This window comes from Penicillium robsamsonii (assembly GCF_028829455.1).
Source record: "Penicillium robsamsonii strain IBT 29466 chromosome Unknown utg000001l_segment0_segment0, whole genome shotgun sequence".
Lineage (NCBI taxonomy): Eukaryota > Fungi > Ascomycota > Eurotiomycetes > Eurotiales > Aspergillaceae > Penicillium > Penicillium robsamsonii.
In genome coordinates, this window is record NW_026643219.1 from 3,629,319 (window position 1) to 3,647,179 (window position 17,861).

Below are 17,861 nucleotides of genomic sequence, written 5' to 3' on the forward strand. Positions count from 1 at the left end.
CGACCTATGGAATTGCACTGCAAGCGTAGGTTTGAACTAACATGGAAACTGCCAACAATCTACCGCGCATAATTGCTATAGAAGAGATCAATGCCCAAGACGCGTGTGGTGCAGCATATGCTGCTGGAATTACAGGAATCGGATAAATTATAAATATGAAATTTTGCTTGTGAAGCAAGTCGTAGCAACCTTGAAACAGTTAGTAGTGAGCTAGACCGCTATAAGTAAACAAGAATGGGAGAACAGAGAACAAGACCACCAAGCTACATAGAATGACGTCACACTATATGAACAGACATTGCTAGCAGACGTTGCCGATGAAGACTAAGCTTAGGTAGAATCGAAACCCATAGATATTTTGGTGTGACTTGCTATGAAAGAGGCGAGGTCATCGTCGGCCGATTTGTTGTAGATGTATGAGACCTCGCTGAGGAAGGTGATGGATGTTTAAGCGATGAAGTGAGACAGACAAGCTCTTACTTTCTCTACGGCTTCACTCGCATTTCCTTTTACATTGGCCTGAATTTGGCCATGCTCTTACACTTTGCTTTGCTTTGCTTTGAGAATGTGATTGAAAAACAAGAAATCAATTTTGTGTTTTGTATGGCCCACTCGCCCATCCTCCGTCTAGAAAAACAACACCCATCCTCCCCCCCCCCCCAGTTTATTTTTATTTTTTCTTTTTTTTCTTCTTTTGTTCGTATCATTCATGGGCCCGAGGACATCATGTCCTCGGACCCCACACGCAGCTCCACGATTGGGAGATCATCGGAGGAATCCTCCCCCTCACCCCCAGAAGTGAGGCCAAACTGAAACGGAGGGTCGATGTCCATGCCATCACCCCATGGACTTCGATCCTCGAAGACGCCATCTTCGGTGGCAGCGTTACCACTAGATATCTGTGAGATGTCGTGAGCGGCGTCGAACGACCAAGAGGGTTCCGTGAGCTTGCTGAAGGAGTCGACCTGCGATCCCTCGTTTTCGTGCTCGAGGCCGAATTTCTTACCTTCGCTACCCTCGTCTTCCGAGCCTGAAGTACTTTCCTCGGCCGAAGAGTACAGGTCATTGCCAAGAGAGTCTTGCCCCCGGCTCACTCGGGGTGCCATCCCCGCTCCGGCCAAGGCAGACGATCCCTTGCGGGATGCGCCGCCAAGGACACGACCGGCGTCCTCCGAAGGTGATTGGGAACCACTAGGGCTGCGAGAGCTGGAGGAACTGTCAGAAACACTCTGCGAGTCGTTCCGGTAGCCCTCAACCAGCTCCCGCAGCTCCTGGTTGCCCAATGCACGGTCAGAGCGACGGCGGTAGAAAAGGAGGTAGGCACCCGCCGTGATGATGGACTGCATATTGGTGACAGTCTTAGCAGAGGTATCTGAAACTCATGTCAGTAAGATATCTTTCAATTAGCATATCGACGGGGGGATCGAACCGTTGCAATACACCCAGGCGCCGGACACAAAGTCCTTGATATAGGCAGTGTAGTGGCCACCACCCATTCCACCCATATGGTTGTCCACAGCAATCAAATCGTACACCGTACTCTTTCCATCCGTGGGGCCTTCAACTCGGCTGCTCAAATCTAGTCCCTCGAAGGGGAAGTCGATGAGAGTGCTGATCTTGTGTCCGTGCCTGCCGCGGAATTGGCTAAACCGCTTGAGTTGAACGACCATAATATCCGGGGTTCTCCACAGCTCAAACTTCTTGGTGGCGGAAACGTGTGTCTTGCACTGGGGACAGAACCAGCTATCTGCCCGAGAAAGAATTTCCTCTTTGCTGAACTCATCCAGACATTGGTCGAGAGAGATATTCGATTGCTTTGGCTTTTTCTGGCTTACTACCATGGAGTGATCAAATACATTCTTGATGCTTAGGTAGGTAGGGCGACCACGAAGCTCCTCGGGGTCACGTGGCTTGCCGCCGAAAAGGGAATCCACGGCATCGGGATTCCAGTCAAGCAGGATAGCATCACCTTGGTGAAGGAGCGATGGTGCTGAGTTTGGTGTGAGATCTGATTCATCTGCATCGGCGTCATCATCGATGTTTTCATCTGCGGAGCTTTGAGATGAAGTATCGGATTCCTGGCGAAGATTAGCGGGGTGAATCTGAACGGATAAGATGGAACAAACAAACCTTAGTAGAAACGGGAGGAGATGGGATGCGAGAGGAAAGGAGGGGGAATTTTTTGAGTGGGTTAATATTGCGTCCATCGGGTAGAGTGGCATTGGTCCTCATGACTTTTGCATCAAAAAGTGACAACAAACTGGCAGCAATCTTTCCAGCAAGAGGGTGCTGGGGGGACTTGACAGATTCAGAGTCAGAATCCGACTCATCAGGGCCCTCTGCAGGCTTGAGCACTTGCTCGGTTTGCATGGAAATGTCAACGATGCTATCTTCGCCGTCGACAGAAGATGTTCTGATTCGGGAATCTGCTGATCGTGCATCATCCTCGTTTGTCACAACGGTGTCAGAGTCATCCGTTGTATGGTCGTCATTGCTGTTTTCCTCAGCAGCCAGAATGTCGCGTGTAGTCATGTTATTAGCCTGGGCCAAGAGCTTGCGGTAAATGGCCTCAAGATCTGAAGCTTCTTCACTAGAAAGACGTATGAAAGATGGGAATCCGAAAAGTTCAGGAGTGGCCTCTTTGTTCTTGCGTGGAACAAGTTTACGGTGGAAGATGGGTACAATGACTGCATCATCATTGGAGGGGGAGTCGGAAGAATTGGTGGATGCAGGAAGAGGACCAAGATCAAAGAACACGATGGTATCTTCTTGAGAAATGCGTAGACTGCCAAAAGTATCGTCATCGTCACAAAACGTTTGCCAGAAGGAATGGTGCAATGTCTCTGCTGCAAGGATTCGTTCCACATCAATTCCCATCTTTTGGGCGACAAACTCCTTCCAGACTTTCATAGTATCATTTTCATCAAGTCGGACTTTCAGAGACACGGGTGGGCCATCAAGAGGGTAAAAGATAATCGTTCGATTGATGAGCGTCGGGCCCGTTGGAATGGGCACAGTGACCATTGTGAAAGGATCCATGATGATGCTGGTCTTTTCACAATTGTGGCAAATCAGTGTTGACTTGTACATTCCAGCAAACAGATCGGTGATAATGGAGGCGTTGCGGGCCTCGTAAAGGTCCCAACACTTCTTTCCGAAATCCTCAAGAGCCTTGCGATTGTGGATCATCTCATCGGTGGAATCAGGGATGACAGTAGATGGCTTGCTGCCAACGATGCGGCTTAGATCTTCCGACAGTGCATCAAGAAGAAACATCACAAATTCCTGACTGTCATGCTGCTCATAGCCAGCAAAATCTTCACGTTGCCGACCAGCGGCAGCACGAAACCTATAAGGGTTGACAGATCTCGGCTGAGGGTCCGATTTGTAGAGGTCCTGAAGTAAATTGGCCCATTGCTTGGCAATAACACCGCCGCATCCAAGGACGTTGGTAGGGTTCAGCTCTGGTTTGTACATTCCACCTGCAGATTATGATTAGCACCTGAAAGACCTCGTTGGCAGAATCCAACAGCAAAGTTTGTATACTCACTAAGGAAGTAATAAGACAACTCCTCAATGCTTCGTACACATTGCAACGCGGAGTTCATGTAACAAGTGTTGCCAAGGTTTTGCAATCCCACGATAAGCTGTCGACCCTTCCGACCTCGAGAGATGAGCCCCCTAATTGGATCGGGTCCCTGGGAAGGAGTAGATTTGCCACTGGGCTGCGGCGGTTGGGTGCTCTTCAGTGCAACTTTAGCGGCAGATGCTTTGGTAATAGCATCGTTCTTCGGCTGCTCCACAGGGATACCCAAACTCTTGAGAGTTTTGGCAGAGGCTTCAGACACCCATTCTCCCCCTTTGGAGCTCCCAACCTGTTCCTCAAGAATAACACAATTCGCCACGCCGAGACCAGCCATATCCAAGGTCATACGACCGTTGTAGTTTGCATTTTGGGTCTGATCCTTCACATTATCAAGCAACACTCGGTGGCTTCCCTCTGGAAGTTCGAGGAAAGCATTCAAATCGAAAAGAAGCTTGTCGTTGGGGTTCGAGATCAGAGCCAATGGAGGAGCAGGCGATTGACTGCGGGATGCAGCAGGAGTTGCCGAGGCTGATGCAGTGGTGCTACGAGGTAGCTGGAGAATTTTCCAAACTCGGACCTTGGTCGACATATCGATACCACTCTGCTCTTTGGCATCCTTCAACCATTTCTGGTAGTTCGTCTGGCGACTGGCCAAGATCTTCACAGATGGCTTGATGGTTTGTCGCAAGATGGTCGGGGTGGTACCCGCGGCGGGGTTAGCCAATTTGAAAATGGTGAAAATCGGAGGATAAGTTTCATATTCGATATTTTCGGTATCACCGGGGGGTTGGTGTTGTGGGCATAGCGAATGATCACAGGTGACTGGTCGGCGAGGCCATACCACTTCTGGATCAGGTCCCAGCCATGTTGCGGAATTATGGCGAAATCCAGAGCGTCATGCAAACCAGGGCGCATGGGCACAAATATTTCACCAGTTTCGTCTTTGAAGCTGGGCGTGGCCGGGTCGGTGTCCAGCATGATGTTCAAATTGTTAACGGGACCAACATCGCCCTCCAATGATTCTTCGTCGGTGTGATCTGCATGCGCCGTAGTGCGTGCAAGCACCTTCTTCAGCCAAGCCATTGAAACCACAAAGCCCTTTTGTCCATCTTTCAACGGCGCCTTCATCAGCGCATTCACCTCAGCCACCTGCTCGTCGATCGTAGGAATATCGCCTGATTTGGGCGATGCTGGTCTGGACAGCTCGTCGGCCGAGGATGCCGACCCGGTGTTGTCATTGTTCGAAGTGGTGGGATATGTAGATTCGTTATCTGTGTCATCGCATGTGCGGGGAATAATGTATGTGCGCGCGTTATTGAAGCCAGTGCTCACGCCTCCTTCAGGGTCGGAGTCGGTAATCTCGGATGCCGGGCGCTTCTCGCCGGGAGAAGGGGATCGTCCATGGGTTGGAGGTGTACCCTCTTGAGTATCGGAGGGCATGTCGGAATGGTCGCTGGAGAGGGTGAGTCCAGCGGTCGCGGTCGCGGGGGTGAGCGAGCGGCCAGGCGGGCTTCCAGACTGAAACTGCAGATGCGCAGGCACGTAGCGAGGCGGGGACGACGACGAACTCTGGCCGCGGGAAGACGAGGAAGATGTGTGGCGAGAGTGTGGTGGTTCGGAGCGGCCGTGACGTCGAGCCCGAAGGCCTGGACTGGTGCGAGGCTCTGGGGAAACTTTTCGTCGCTTTGGTGAAGACGTCGTGGCGATGAGCTGCGCACCTCGTGTCGCAGCTCGGGGCAACCAGGGGAAAATAGAAGACGGGATCAAAGCAGCACCCTTACTTCCTTTTGGTGGAAGTACAAGGGGATTTGGTTGTGAAGCGAATTCAACTGGCAGAAAATCCGAAGTAATTTTTTTTTTTCCGGAGCGGAAACTAAACCCAGGGCTATCCGCATACAGATGATCAGCGTCAGTGGATGAAGTTAAGACAATTAGTGAATAATGAAAAAAGACAGCCTGAGTAAAAGAAGATAAAAGTGAGAAGATATGAAAAGAATATATATGGGAAGAAGAGAACAAAGATCGAGAAGTTAGAGCTGTGAAGGTCTTAGACTTGAAGATGGACTATTCAGAGTAGTTCACACAATGGGAGAGACTCGTAGATGGGATTGATTGTCTATAGTTATTCTGTTCGCCATTACATGCCTGTTTGTTTGTAGGATGATTCTATTCTTATTAGGGTTCTATTGCTATCCTATTGCGGTACTATTGAGCTATTGTGAACAATTAGGGCATAATGCCCTCACTATCACGACTCATCAAACAGAATAGAGGATGCAAACAAATATCAGGCTGTTACCTAGGTAGCACGCGGTTCAAAAATTCAGAAACACATTTGAAATTATTAAGGTCATTTTGAATTTTCTCAACTGAACTTGGCTGTTGTTTATAAACAAGGCCAGCTATGGTGAGATAGACACAATAAACAAGAAAGACAATATGTAAATCAATCTTACTGCATGTACATCTTGTAGAGTGTATTGTGTTCTGCCCCTGAGAGGATGAACTCCATATCGGCTCGGTAGTGTACAGGATGAGACGAGTCATTGCGACCCCATGCCACGACAGCATTGAGGCCACCCTTGAATCGCTTGGTGAGCTCGAGACAGTATTCACAGAGCATCAGTCCACACCCACGGGTTTCTTCATCACATTCCACCACATCTGCGTAGATATCAAGTGGCTGAACCGCCTGGCAACACCCGACTGCGGGCTCACGACACAGGCTGCACCATTCATAAATGGGACTTGGGTAAAATGTACCAGCCTCCCCAGTCTGAGGGTCAGTCAGTGCTTCACTTGCTCTATGTAGAAGTGTTGAAGCAGTAGCCTTTCTTACTTCGTCTTGCGGGGAAAAAGGCGCAAGTAGTAGGTTGAGAGTGTCGTGGGAGCATTGGATGATTTTGCATCGATTCCATGTACAGGAAACACACATCCGGCTCTGTTCTTTTCCTTCGGCAATATGACCATCTTGGAGCTCAACGATCTTGCCTTTGCCATCCGTCCAAACCTCTGGGTTACGAGGACCGAGACCAGTGATGCCATATGCAAAGTTGTTGCACCAGTCGCAAGGGTCATCTGCGAGAAACACCACAGGATGAGCAAGTTCGGTCCAGATACGATAGGTGTTCGCAGGCTGTGAAGCAATGGTATTTGAGACCCTGGTGCGAGGTGGCGAGTCAAGTGAGTCAGAAATATAAATTGGTGAATTCGGCTTCTTCAGGATGTCGTCTGAATCAGTGATTTCAATCACCTCATGTGGCTTCAGTCCATCAGCAAGGGAGGGCTTTGCGTTACTAAATGAGGGAGATGAGACCTCCCAAGAATTGCTCTTTCTGGGATTTGTCTCTGGAGTCTGGGTCTTTGGTGAATGGACGACTGGAGAACTAAGTTGCTCACTCGGTTCAGATACCTCGTCGACGTCAATTTGCGGCTTGGAATGTGGTGAGGTGGAACTTGCTGAAGAATCGACCTTCGGGGAACTGATTTGCTCACTCGGCTCGGATACCTCAGGGTCTTCGAGCTGTGGGGAGCCACGGGGTGAGTCGGAGGCTGCAGGAGAATCAAAATTTGGGGAACTGCTGGGCTCGCTTGGTTCGCTCGTGGAAAAGAGTGCAAAGGGTGGGTGTCTAGCTGGTCCAGCAACACATTCGAACCCATGATTTCGGCATGAGAGACAAGGTTGGGAATGATCGTAATCAGCAAAGCGATATGAGCAAAGCTCTTTCTTCCGACCTTTGCAAAGCTCGCATGATCGTTTCCATTTGGGTGGAGGGCTCACAACGCAAAAGACATCATCCACTTCGCATGTCGTGCAAGGATAGGAGTACGGATCAGGGTCAGACACAAGCGAGCATTCCATGCCTAGCTCCTGACAGGCAGCGCACTCTCTCACCGGAAGGTCGTTATCAGCAGGCAGGACATCCCCAGTCGATCTTGATGCCGATGCCTCAGCCTTGGTTTTGTCTTTCTTTTGTGGTGACGCTGACAGCGATTCTTTGTTGCGGCGTCGAAGGCTGTATCGTGAATTCGGTGTGTCTGTCTCGGGATTGACGGCCCAGTATCTGTCCCAGCTGTCGGGCTCACTGTGTTGGGAGGGTGTCGAAGGGGGGGCATCATCTTCTTCTCCTATGTCTGGGCTCAATCTAGAACGGAGCATCGAAGTCAGAGATAGGCTCCTGGCCTTGTTCTCGGACCGAGGGGATTGGTCATCCTCATGGAAAAGCGATAGCTTGCGCTTGCTCGGTGTTCGCTTAGTCGAAGGTTGGTAGTCTTCATCTTCATCGTTATCATGCCACGACGCAACAACAGAGGTACGCTTGGTGGCACGCTCTCGCAAGTGATATGGGCCAGCAAGATGTGGCAGTGCGTAGAAGTCGCTTGTTCTGCTGTTAAACAATTGCTGGGCTCGCGCGAGCCTCTCGGGAGAGTATGCCATGGCGAATGGCTGAATTTCTGCGGGCTGTGAAGAAACTGCGGTCAGGTTTGACTAACAAGTGCCAGGGCATAACAGTCGGAAGCAATCGACCCACAACTTCGTCAGATTAAATCGACTGGAGATAGATGGTCAAATGTTCAAGTGGCAGTGCAACAACCTGCAATGTTGATATCAACACATTCAATTGCTGGAGATGTACAACTGAAAGAAAATTAGAAGTGAAGATGAGATGACACCCATTGAAATACTGAGTGTCAGTCCATTGACAGAAGGCTAAGTCTAAAGCTTGAATAGAATAGAATTGTATTCATGTCTCAATGGGGAACAGCAACAACAGGAGACAATAGCCTTTGGAATACACAATGTAGTAATACCGCAATTAATAACAATTTCCATCCATTCATAGCAATACACAAATCTCACCCTGTGACTATCCATTATATCAATTGATCCGAGTTGTTCTATTTCCCCGTTTTCCATCTCTCCTCTATTGCCAGGCCACCACGTCCCTTATTCTGGGTGCAGATGAGTAGGCCTAGGTAGAATATTGGAGATGAGCTTAAGTAGGATATCGAAATCCGCGACGTATATTTTTCTTGTGGCCACCTCTTTCGTTTTATAACGTCTCTCCTCGCACTTGAGTCCGGAGGACAAGGTCAACAATTCAAGCATGCGACAACCTCTCTCTAGTTGATTTGTCCGAGGCGGTATTCAATGTGTCGCTTGGATTTCTTGTCACTCCCATAGAGGGAGAGGGGGCGGGGAAGGCACCATTTGTGGACGTAGCGACACGGGCCTTGGTCAAAAATGTAGTTCGTACAGGATCCGTGAAGATATAAATAACAGCGGTGGCTGTAGACAGAGAGATCCCGGAAGAGTTGCCGGGTAGAGCCATTATCGCGGCGCGTTGGTGTATGGCATTCTCGTAGTTGAGCTTCGTGGTGTTGATATTTACCACTCTTTCCTTTTCGATGTGGTCCTTGCTGGTCTGGGGAGTAACGAGGCAGCCAACAATCATAAGACCTATAGGGGCGAGTAACAGGAACCCAACTAAGACCCATTTCACTACTGTTGGGGGTAGCTTCCAACTATCCCAATATGCCCAGGAGTGTCTATCACGGTTTCCGAGCTGTCTAGTTACAGCAACCGACTGAGCGTTAGGTCGTGAGGGGAGATCGAAACTAGAGTTTGCGGAGCTGGAGTTCGAAGAGCTAGAACCAGAGGTATATTCAGCTTCGATATTTAGCTTTTCTGGATGGGCTAAGTCGGCTTCTGTGTCAACGAAGTATCGACCTGCTTGATATTAGCTTCAATTTCTTTGGTTTTACTCAATATACTCACCGTATGAGAGATCATCCATTTGATAAGCCCATTCTGAGTCAGATTGAATATCGGTTCGAGCGTACGCCATAGTAGTTATAGTTGTTCTGGGTTGGAGGGACAGGGTGTATTGTTTCCCCCTTTTTTTATTGAGATGTAGAGGCCCAGTCGACAAAGGTTGGAAACAGAGTAAGAGGGTTGTATGGTGATTATGAACTATGAATATTGAGACCGGTTAACATTTTACTAATCCTTCATAGTAGTCGATGGTGCTCCTCCTAATTAAGAATAGGAGCGCGAGGTCCGATTTTCTTCGGTCACGGAGCATCAAAAAATGGCCGTGAGATTACCTAGGCCTGTCCCCCAATACCAATAGTAGAAGGGAACCTCTTTGGTTTTCCTTTTGGGTAAGTTTGAAAATAGCACATGTGTTCTATATTTTGGTTTATCTGCCGCTAAAGCCCGGTCCGGGACCGACTATCAATTTGGATAGAAACCTTTGGAAGGTACCTAGGTAGAAGTAGAAGCCATTCGAGTTAAAAAGCTTTCAAGGTTAACATCTTAATCCCAAACGGTCTTAGTCTCCGCGTGGGGCCGTCCTATTGCTTGGAACGTTGCTTGTATGGAGTAAGTGATTTAGGGATACATATTCGAATTCATTGATAGTCATATGGAAACAAGAGCTGTTATGAACACGGAACCAGAAATATAACAGAGAACAAGTAAAAGCAAAATCCAGTAGCGCCTACAATGCAGTCAGTGGCGATATCTGAGGTCAAATCACCGTGTTTGAGCCCCAGCCACTGTTCTTGATGCGCCAGGGTATCCAATCATCCACCGGAGATGCAATAATAAAAAAACAGAGAAGACGGTGGCGCCGCAGTTGTACGCCCCATCCTATGATAATGTAAAAGATCTAACCAAAAAGGGTACTTTTGATAGACAAAAGAAAAGAAAGATTGGCCACTACGCCCGGAAATCGTACATGCGAACTTGGTAGTCATCACCACCAGTGATGAAGCGGCTATCGCTCAGGCCAATGCAGTTGACAGCTGCGCTGTGACCTTCATAGGTATCCTGGCAGGTAGGAACACGAGGGTCCCAGATCTTGACCATGCGATCCATGCCACCGGACGCAATCCGCAGAGTATCGGCAGAAAGAGCCCAAATACCTTCTAGATGGCCGAAGAAGGTACGAAGACATCTTCCGGTGCTGGTTTCCCACAATCGGATGGTTGTGTCCACACCGCTGGTGATTATGTAGCGTGGGGGTTCCACGCGGCCTTGATCCTGGTCAAAAGAGGAGCCGAATGGTGAGTTCTGGAGAGACAGAGATTTGGCCTCGAGAAGAGGGGAAAGTGTGCTCAGGATGTTGTCGCCGTTTTGAGAAGATGTGCTGATGTGGTCGTTCTCGCAGTCGGCGAGGTGATTCTCCAGTTCAATTTCTCGGGGTAATGCAATAACTTGCTGAACAGCTCCAATGTGGTTATGGAAGACTCTGATGCAAGCCTTGGTGTCCAGGTCCCAAAGGCGTGCGGCGCCATCGTCGCAAGCGGTCAAAACTGTGCGTGAAATTGAGTCGATTTTGACAGCATTGACTCCCTGTGGGTGGGGAAGAACGAAAGTAGACTTGTCCTTAAAGTTCCAAATTTTGACCGTGCGATCGACAGAGGCGGATGCAAGAAGAGTGCAATCAAAGTGAAGGGCGATGACCGCTTCGGCATGGCCATTGTACTTGGAGATACATTCGCCTGTGCGCCAATTCCAGATTCTGATGCTGCGATCCAGACTTCCCGTGATCAGTTTGGTGTCATCGAATTGAAGGCATCGCACTCCAGCCATGTGGCCTTTAAGAGTTCTCAATTCTTCGCCGGTGTCTGTGTCCCAAATCTTAACTGTAGCATCATAGGACCCAGTCATCAAGATATTGTCCTCGAACTGCAGACACATGACACTGTCTCTGTGGCCCTTGAAGACCTTGACTGAGCAGCGCTTGTGCTTCCAATTCATACCCACAACAAAGCGATCCCGATAAACCTCCTTCCACGGACGGTAACGAGTTTTGAAGTAACTCTCATCCTCTTCGGGAGACTGGGCAGGTGATGCACAATGGCGCTTTGCAATGCCGGAGATTTCGTCATCAGATTCCATCTTGCGTTTTCCGCTGGCTGGAGGTTCGATTGTCGAACAAGTCTCGACCATTGCAGCATCACTAGGCCCCGCAGCAGGTTCGTCGTTGCCCCAGTTGGTGGCGCGCAATTCAATCTCGCGCTTGGCTTCACGCAGACGCTTGCGATCTAGAAGAGGAAGACCCCAGCCACATTTGTTACACTTTCGACGGATATGCTGCTCGCACATTCGGTGCCACACCACATCATCATCGGCGAGGGCTCTCCAGCGGGGAGAAACTTGCGCTGCTCGGCACAAAGAGGCAGTGTCGAGGTAACGGAGAATTTTGAAGGACAGCTCGGGAGGGAGGGCGGCGAGGAAATCGATCCGGATGAGTTCGCGGACACTGGCGGAGATGTAGGATAGTTGGGGGAAGCAGCACTGCGCCAGAATTCCCTGGAGCATGAGAGTTCGCTGCTTCGCTGGAGCAGCGGAGAACAACGACCACACATGGGAAATACCCTGTTGGTCACTTTGAGGAAGCACGTTGAGATCGGATTGCAGCTGAGTCATCGACTGTTCATCAGCTTGGCGTCTGCCACATTTTGAGTCCGGTTGATGGCGATAGCAGTAGCTGGCATTCACTAGATGTTGCTCGGATGGACTTGAAACTTGCGAGCGCAAAGGCGCATATTGTCGTGGTTGATATTTTGCGAGAAACGGAGCCACATTTTGCCTCGCTAGTTCCTCCAGGGTTTGTGTGGTGTTGCCGGTGTCGTTGCGCGGCATAGAGCGGTTGGAGTCGGCGTTCGCACTGACCGCCGAATTTGCGACGACGAGACTCTGTGTGGACGAGGGTTCCGGTGTATCGGCCATGGTGACTGATTCGGTCTCGCGCGGTGTTGGGGGAAGGGGGGTAGTGCCGACCGCTCGGGCCAGAGACGGTCGCGTCTGATGTGGCACCAAGATAAGAACCGGTCGGTTTGTAGATTTTGCTGGTCTTTAAGTTGAGTTATTCAGACCAAGGAGCACGGAGAAAGGATTTCAATCAATCTTGCGATGAGGGTCCTTGAAAAATTTCCCCAGTATCGGAGAGTCAAGCAGGAGGGGGTAAGGGCTATCAATTCGGGCGATATGAGTACCCTGGGAGGAATATTGAGATAAGAGCGTTATCGAGATTTGACTGAAATAACCTTGAATGATAAAGGGAAAGTAAAAATGGGATCGACGGAGTGTTTTAAAAGAGAAGAATTCAAAGTCCAGGAAAAATTGCACAATCTGGATGTGTCTCTTCGATATCGCCATCGATGGAGTCCGGGGATTGCGTGACAGCGGCAGAGCGGCAAATACGTGATTTGGGCGGTGAGGCTGCACGTGATAAACTGTATTGCGCCATCTCCACGCTGTCGCACATCAATCGATCACTTCCTACGCTTCCGACAGGCTGATTCGCTATCTTTTAGTTTAACTGGGGTGAAACGGGGACATTCTATCTTCTGGACGATTGAGACTAGTCCGGCAGTCTCACACCGACACCCTTTGTGAGACCCACTGTCCCCAGCTTTGTTGGTCTATCTAAACCTTCTGTGAACGGCTTGCCGTGTCTGCAATTTACGTACCGGAATCCGGTCTCGACCGAGACATCTGGAACTAAATAACTACTGGTAAGCTGTTTTTTTAAAAAAATCACTTTATTTGCAAATCATTTCTGAGCTGGAGCTCGTGCTTTTGGCCCTGTGGAGCCCAGCCCCAGCTTATTGTGCCGAGTGCCTGGTAACAGCTCCAAGGTTGATGGACGAGCCATTTCCCCCTTCCAGTTTTGTCCAAGTCTACAACAGTCTGGTTTGTCAAATATAGGACTATACTGAAGTGTCCTAGGGTTTCGGTGAAGTGAAAGTGGTGCAAGCACCCCATTTCCCTCGTAGCTGTGTCAATTTCACCCTCGCCCCTGAGAAATCCCTCCTTTCATCATCCTGGTCTTTCTTCTTATCTTAGTCCGAATGCGCCATTAACAGGGTTATTAATTGACTCACATCAATGGCGTCATCCCAGTCCTCTTCCTCGTCTATTTGTCGGCAGGCTGGATTCAACGATGGGACCCAGCAGTCCCTACCCCAGGTTGACACTTTGATCTCGTATCTGCTGGGTGCCAAACGTTCACTCTCTTCCATTACTCATGTCTGGCGAGCCAATGAAATAGTCACTGCATCACACACGGCACTGGAGAAGAGTGTTGTTGTGTGCTCCCGGACTGGTTTCTTACGCCGAGGCCTCAATGCACAACTCCGGCTTTTATACGACGTTCGTACCGAGGTCGAGCAGATATCATACCGAGGTCGTGAGGAGTTTTCGGTGGCACTAAAAAACCTGGATGCTGCTGATGCTCGGCTCAGAAGCACGCTAGATCTGCTCCGCGGGACTATCGTTCATGCGTCATTCAGACCTGGTGATGAAGAGCAAAAGTCTCTACATGACTTTGTCGATGAGCGGGGTGTTGAAGAGCTACATGCCTCTTTGAAAGCATCTATCGACCGCACTAACACAGCGCGCGCCGAATTGGACACGTCCAATCGTGATTTTGATGACGAACTTCAAGCCACCAGACAGTCGCTTCGTCACTACCACACAGCCACCAAGTTGGCGTCATCCCGATTATCAATCACATCTTCCTCGTCATCTGCGTCCGATTCCGGCCTTCTCACTTTGTCATCCATGCCGGGTCAGATCCAATCACTGGAGGCCCACGCTCAAGAAATGGCCATTCTTTTGGAAGCCCTGGTCAGGCATTTTGATCTCTGTGTCACCGCTGTGAAGCACACAGATGGTGGAGGAGCAGTTGCGCGATCCATTACAGGGGATATGCCAACTGGTGTTGATGGCAGCAATGATGGAATGCCAAACATAGGAGCAGAGATCAACGCCAATTTGAATGCACCTCTTGACCCAATGACTGACGCCGAGTATCAGGAGATGGTGGCTGTTTTGATTAAAGATGCTCCCGAGGCTGATGATGTTGTCATGGAGATTCAAGATCGCATTAATGAGATGGAATCCATATTTGAACTAGTGCAAGCTCAGCGAGATACCCTGCTGTCCATCTCCAAGGCAACGATCGAAGTTCACAGCCACCTATCCTCTCTCGCCTCCTCTCGCTTACCTCGTTACATTTCCCAGGCACATAATTTCACGCGCGTGTGGCTTGAGGAAAATGACCGCATCAACTCTGGCCTCGCCGAACTCACCGATCTACACTCCCTGTACGACGGGTTTCTCAATGCTTACGACAGTCTGCTGCTGGAAGTAGCACGTCGGCGTCATGTTCGCCAACGTGTGGAAAAGGTGCTGCGAGACACCCGGCAGAAACTGGACCAGCTCCACGATGAAGATGCTTCTGCTCGAGATACTTTCCGTGTTGAACAGGGAGACTTTCTTCCCTCTGACATATGGCCCGGGGTTGGCTTAGCACCAATGCAGGTGCAGTTCTTGCGCCTCTCGGGCGGCCACCTGGATAATGATTCTGTAGCGCATAAGGCCCTTGAGGAGCCTAGTGTACAGGAATATACAGAGACTGCCAAGGCAGGAGTATCGGACGGAAGTTCCGAGGGAGAACAAATCCCTGACCTGCCAAGGGGTCTTGTTGAGCAAGCCTATGCGCGGGTCAAGGCACGAAGCCAGGTCGTGCCTCAAATGCACTCCTCGTGATTTCCCCTGATATCTCTGACGCCAGCAGATCTTTACTTTCATCTATTGCATATTTTCCTCCCATTGCCGACCGAGTGTTGTTGCGCCATTCCCTTTGGTATCATTGGCCTCGCTCTAAAATTTCTACTACATCTGTAGCTAAGATGGAAAATGGATCTATGGCATATCAGTACCGCTTCTAACTGCTATATCATGATCATGGTACGATTTTGACTTAAATGACGAAGACACCAATAGGTCTGACCTTCCGTCATGCTCATCCTCATATTCCCTGCTCGGTGCTCATTTTCCAGATGCATACTCTTACGCCTTTCGTGGGATGTAAGCACGGCTTTGGCACTAGTGGGGAATTTATGGCCAGCGGACGGATTGGAGTGATGTCCAAAGAGAGCTCTGATAAGTTTTTTCCTTGATTTTATCTTTCGAATCAGTTGTGAATACCTTCCATATACTATGAATAGTCTACCCTAAATGAGAATTTTTGGTTCGGTGTTGGGGAGCTTGCATCATATATTTATTTATATTTTCCCATTTCTATCAAGTGTAGACCAAGGTATCAAATGCCCAATGCTCCATCCATATATGCATTTCATCATCAAATCATGCCAAGCGGTAGATTGACACAGTGCAAAAATTCGCAACTCGTGCACATGCAAAGAAAGATAAGGTCAGAAAGCTACGCGAGCTTATTTCTTCTTTCTGCAAGAACCGGAAACAAGCTTCTTCTTCAAGTGCTTCGGCATCTTGTTCGCCCGCTGCTCACGCTTCTCCTCCTTCACCTTTGCCTTGTGGTCGCGCTTGGAGTCCTTGTCTTCGAAACGCTTGCCTCGTGGCGGCTTTGGCGCGAACGGATCTATTTCTTCCTCGTCTGAGTCAGATCCTGAGACGGAGACACCGCCGCTTGCATCAGACTCGGCGTCTTCCTCGACCGCATCAGTGGCAGTGGCCTTCTTTTTGCCGCCAGCCAAGAGGTCTCCGTAAACCAGGTCAGCACCTTGGCCATCACGAATGCGCTCAGCGTCACGCTCAACATCGTACACCTGCTCTAGGGTTTGGGGAATATATTGTTGACGGAAGACAGCAGTGTCGACATCCTCAGCCTCCTGCTGCTCATCATCACCCTCCTCGCGGGCAATGAGGAGCTTTTCGATGGCACTCGCCATCTCCTCGTTACCAGCGGTCACATCAACTGGTCCGTCTGGGCCGATGATGAACTGGAACACAGTCCGCTCGGGAAGAGTCAGAATGTTCTTTCGGCGGAAGAAGTCGCTGACGTTCTTGATATCCATGCGTAGGAATTCCAGACTGCGCGGGTGATCATGCTCAACACTTTGACTGACATCGATGATATACAGGCGTTCCTTATGGTACAGAATGTTGTACTCGCTGAGATCAGCGTGTACCAAACGGCAGGTCTGGTACATAACGCGCATATAACCCAACAATTCGATATACAGTGCGCGCCAGCGGGTCTCCGGTTCAGGGATTTTGAAGTCCACATCCTTGAGGCGCGGTGCGCCCAGACCCTTTGAGCTACCAATGAATCCCATAACAAGGACATGTAGACGAAGGAAGATAGGCTCGGGGCATGGAATACCAGAGGCGTAGATTCTGCGCAGGTTTCGCATCTCCTTTTCGGCCCAAAGTTTGACCATGGCGCGGTTGTTGCTTTTGTTGTATCCCTGGCGGAAACGGAACTCTCCAGTCACGTACTTATCACGATCCTTGAATACCAAAATACTTGTCTTATAGACCTTGATCGCACGATGTAGTGGGGGAGCATCCTCGTCTTCCTGCGAGATGGACATGGCATGGTAGACATTTGCTTCCTTTCCGGTCGACAGACATCCGTGGATTTCCGAGACGAGACCTCGGTTGATCATCTGCAGCAAAAGCATCCTCGTACGGGGGTCCAACACTTGTTCCGAAGTGGCTCGGTCTGCCTTGTCTCCGTGCTTGTTGCTCTGCCCCGAAATGCCGGCCTGTTGGTCGTCCAGCTTGATCTTTGCGGCATGGCGAGTAAGAGACTTGACCTGGTCATCGACATATGCAGAGGTGTTCACGGTAGGCTTCTGTGTGTTTGTCTTGGGGTATGTCCATCTCGGCACATTGGAGTCGCCAGCCAGGTCGTTGATTCTGCGTTGGCGGTTGTATGCTTTGGTAAGATCGGAGTTATCAGAAGACAGAATATCTTCACGATCCAATTCGTCGTCGAAAATGTCGTCGTAGTAATCATCTTCCTCATACTCTTCCTCGGGCAGATCTTGCCCCGCCTCGGCGGAGTCTGCAGTATCAGGGTTCACGTAGCCTTCGTTGGGCACGTAGGTATGCGACGGCGCGAGGCCATCGGCAATACCAGCTGCCGGGACAGTATTCTCAATTGAAGCCATTCTGGATCTTCAATGTTGAGAATGTGGAGATTTGAATATGTCCGTCGGTCCCCAAGGTTTTTTTTTTTTTCTGTGGCCCAAATTAGGGTCACCGCCCGGCAGAACCCCGCGCCCAACGAGACGCGCTAATTTCGTTCCTCGCGTAGTCAACTCCAAGGTTTTGCAACACAATCACGATACCCCTCGGCTTTTGTCTGTCCATCGCTAGAGATATCTACTGGTTGTGATTCTTGTGGCACATTCTATCATTAATTTCACTCCTGCGCCAGGCGCGTTATGCCGAGGGTGTTCTAATTGATCATCGCGTCGCGCGTTT

General features: G+C 49.8%; 5 protein-coding genes across 5 annotated transcripts; 1 reads left to right on the top strand and 4 right to left on the bottom strand.

The window, feature by feature from the left end:
* Positions 1-707: 707 nt before the first annotated feature.
* On the bottom strand, positions 708-8,024 carry N7447_001439 (Peptidase C19 ubiquitin carboxyl-terminal hydrolase 2; the record flags this gene model as incomplete). Its single annotated transcript, XM_057225715.1, has 6 exons — positions 708-1,372; positions 1,430-2,078; positions 2,131-3,482; positions 3,551-4,256; positions 4,292-5,471; positions 6,043-8,024. 6 exons carry the CDS (start codon positions 8,022-8,024, stop codon positions 708-710), a joined length of 6,534 nt encoding a protein of 2,177 aa, XP_057089731.1.
* Positions 8,025-8,688: 664 nt separating this feature from the next.
* On the bottom strand, positions 8,689-9,435 carry N7447_001440 (uncharacterized protein; the record flags this gene model as incomplete). The annotated part of the gene is made up of 2 exons (XM_057225716.1): positions 8,689-9,317; positions 9,366-9,435. The coding sequence occupies 2 exons, from the start codon at positions 9,433-9,435 to the stop codon at positions 8,689-8,691; spliced, it is 699 nt and encodes a 232-aa protein (XP_057089732.1).
* An 875-nt stretch (positions 9,436-10,310) lies between these two features.
* N7447_001441 (F-box/WD repeat-containing protein) lies at positions 10,311-12,329 on the bottom strand (the record flags this gene model as incomplete). Its single annotated transcript, XM_057225717.1, has 1 exon — positions 10,311-12,329. One exon carries the CDS (start codon positions 12,327-12,329, stop codon positions 10,311-10,313), a length of 2,019 nt encoding a protein of 672 aa, XP_057089733.1.
* Positions 12,330-13,490: 1,161 nt separating this feature from the next.
* Positions 13,491-15,155, top strand: N7447_001442 (autophagy-related protein 17; the record flags this gene model as incomplete). The annotated part of the gene is made up of 1 exon (XM_057225718.1): positions 13,491-15,155. The coding sequence occupies one exon, from the start codon at positions 13,491-13,493 to the stop codon at positions 15,153-15,155; it is 1,665 nt and encodes a 554-aa protein (XP_057089734.1).
* Positions 15,156-15,841: 686 nt separating this feature from the next.
* Positions 15,842-17,545, bottom strand: N7447_001443 (serine/threonine-protein kinase RIO1; the record flags this gene model as incomplete). The annotated part of the gene is made up of 1 exon (XM_057225719.1): positions 15,842-17,545. One exon carries the CDS (start codon positions 17,543-17,545, stop codon positions 15,842-15,844), a length of 1,704 nt encoding a protein of 567 aa, XP_057089735.1.
* Positions 17,546-17,861: the final 316 nt, after the last annotated feature.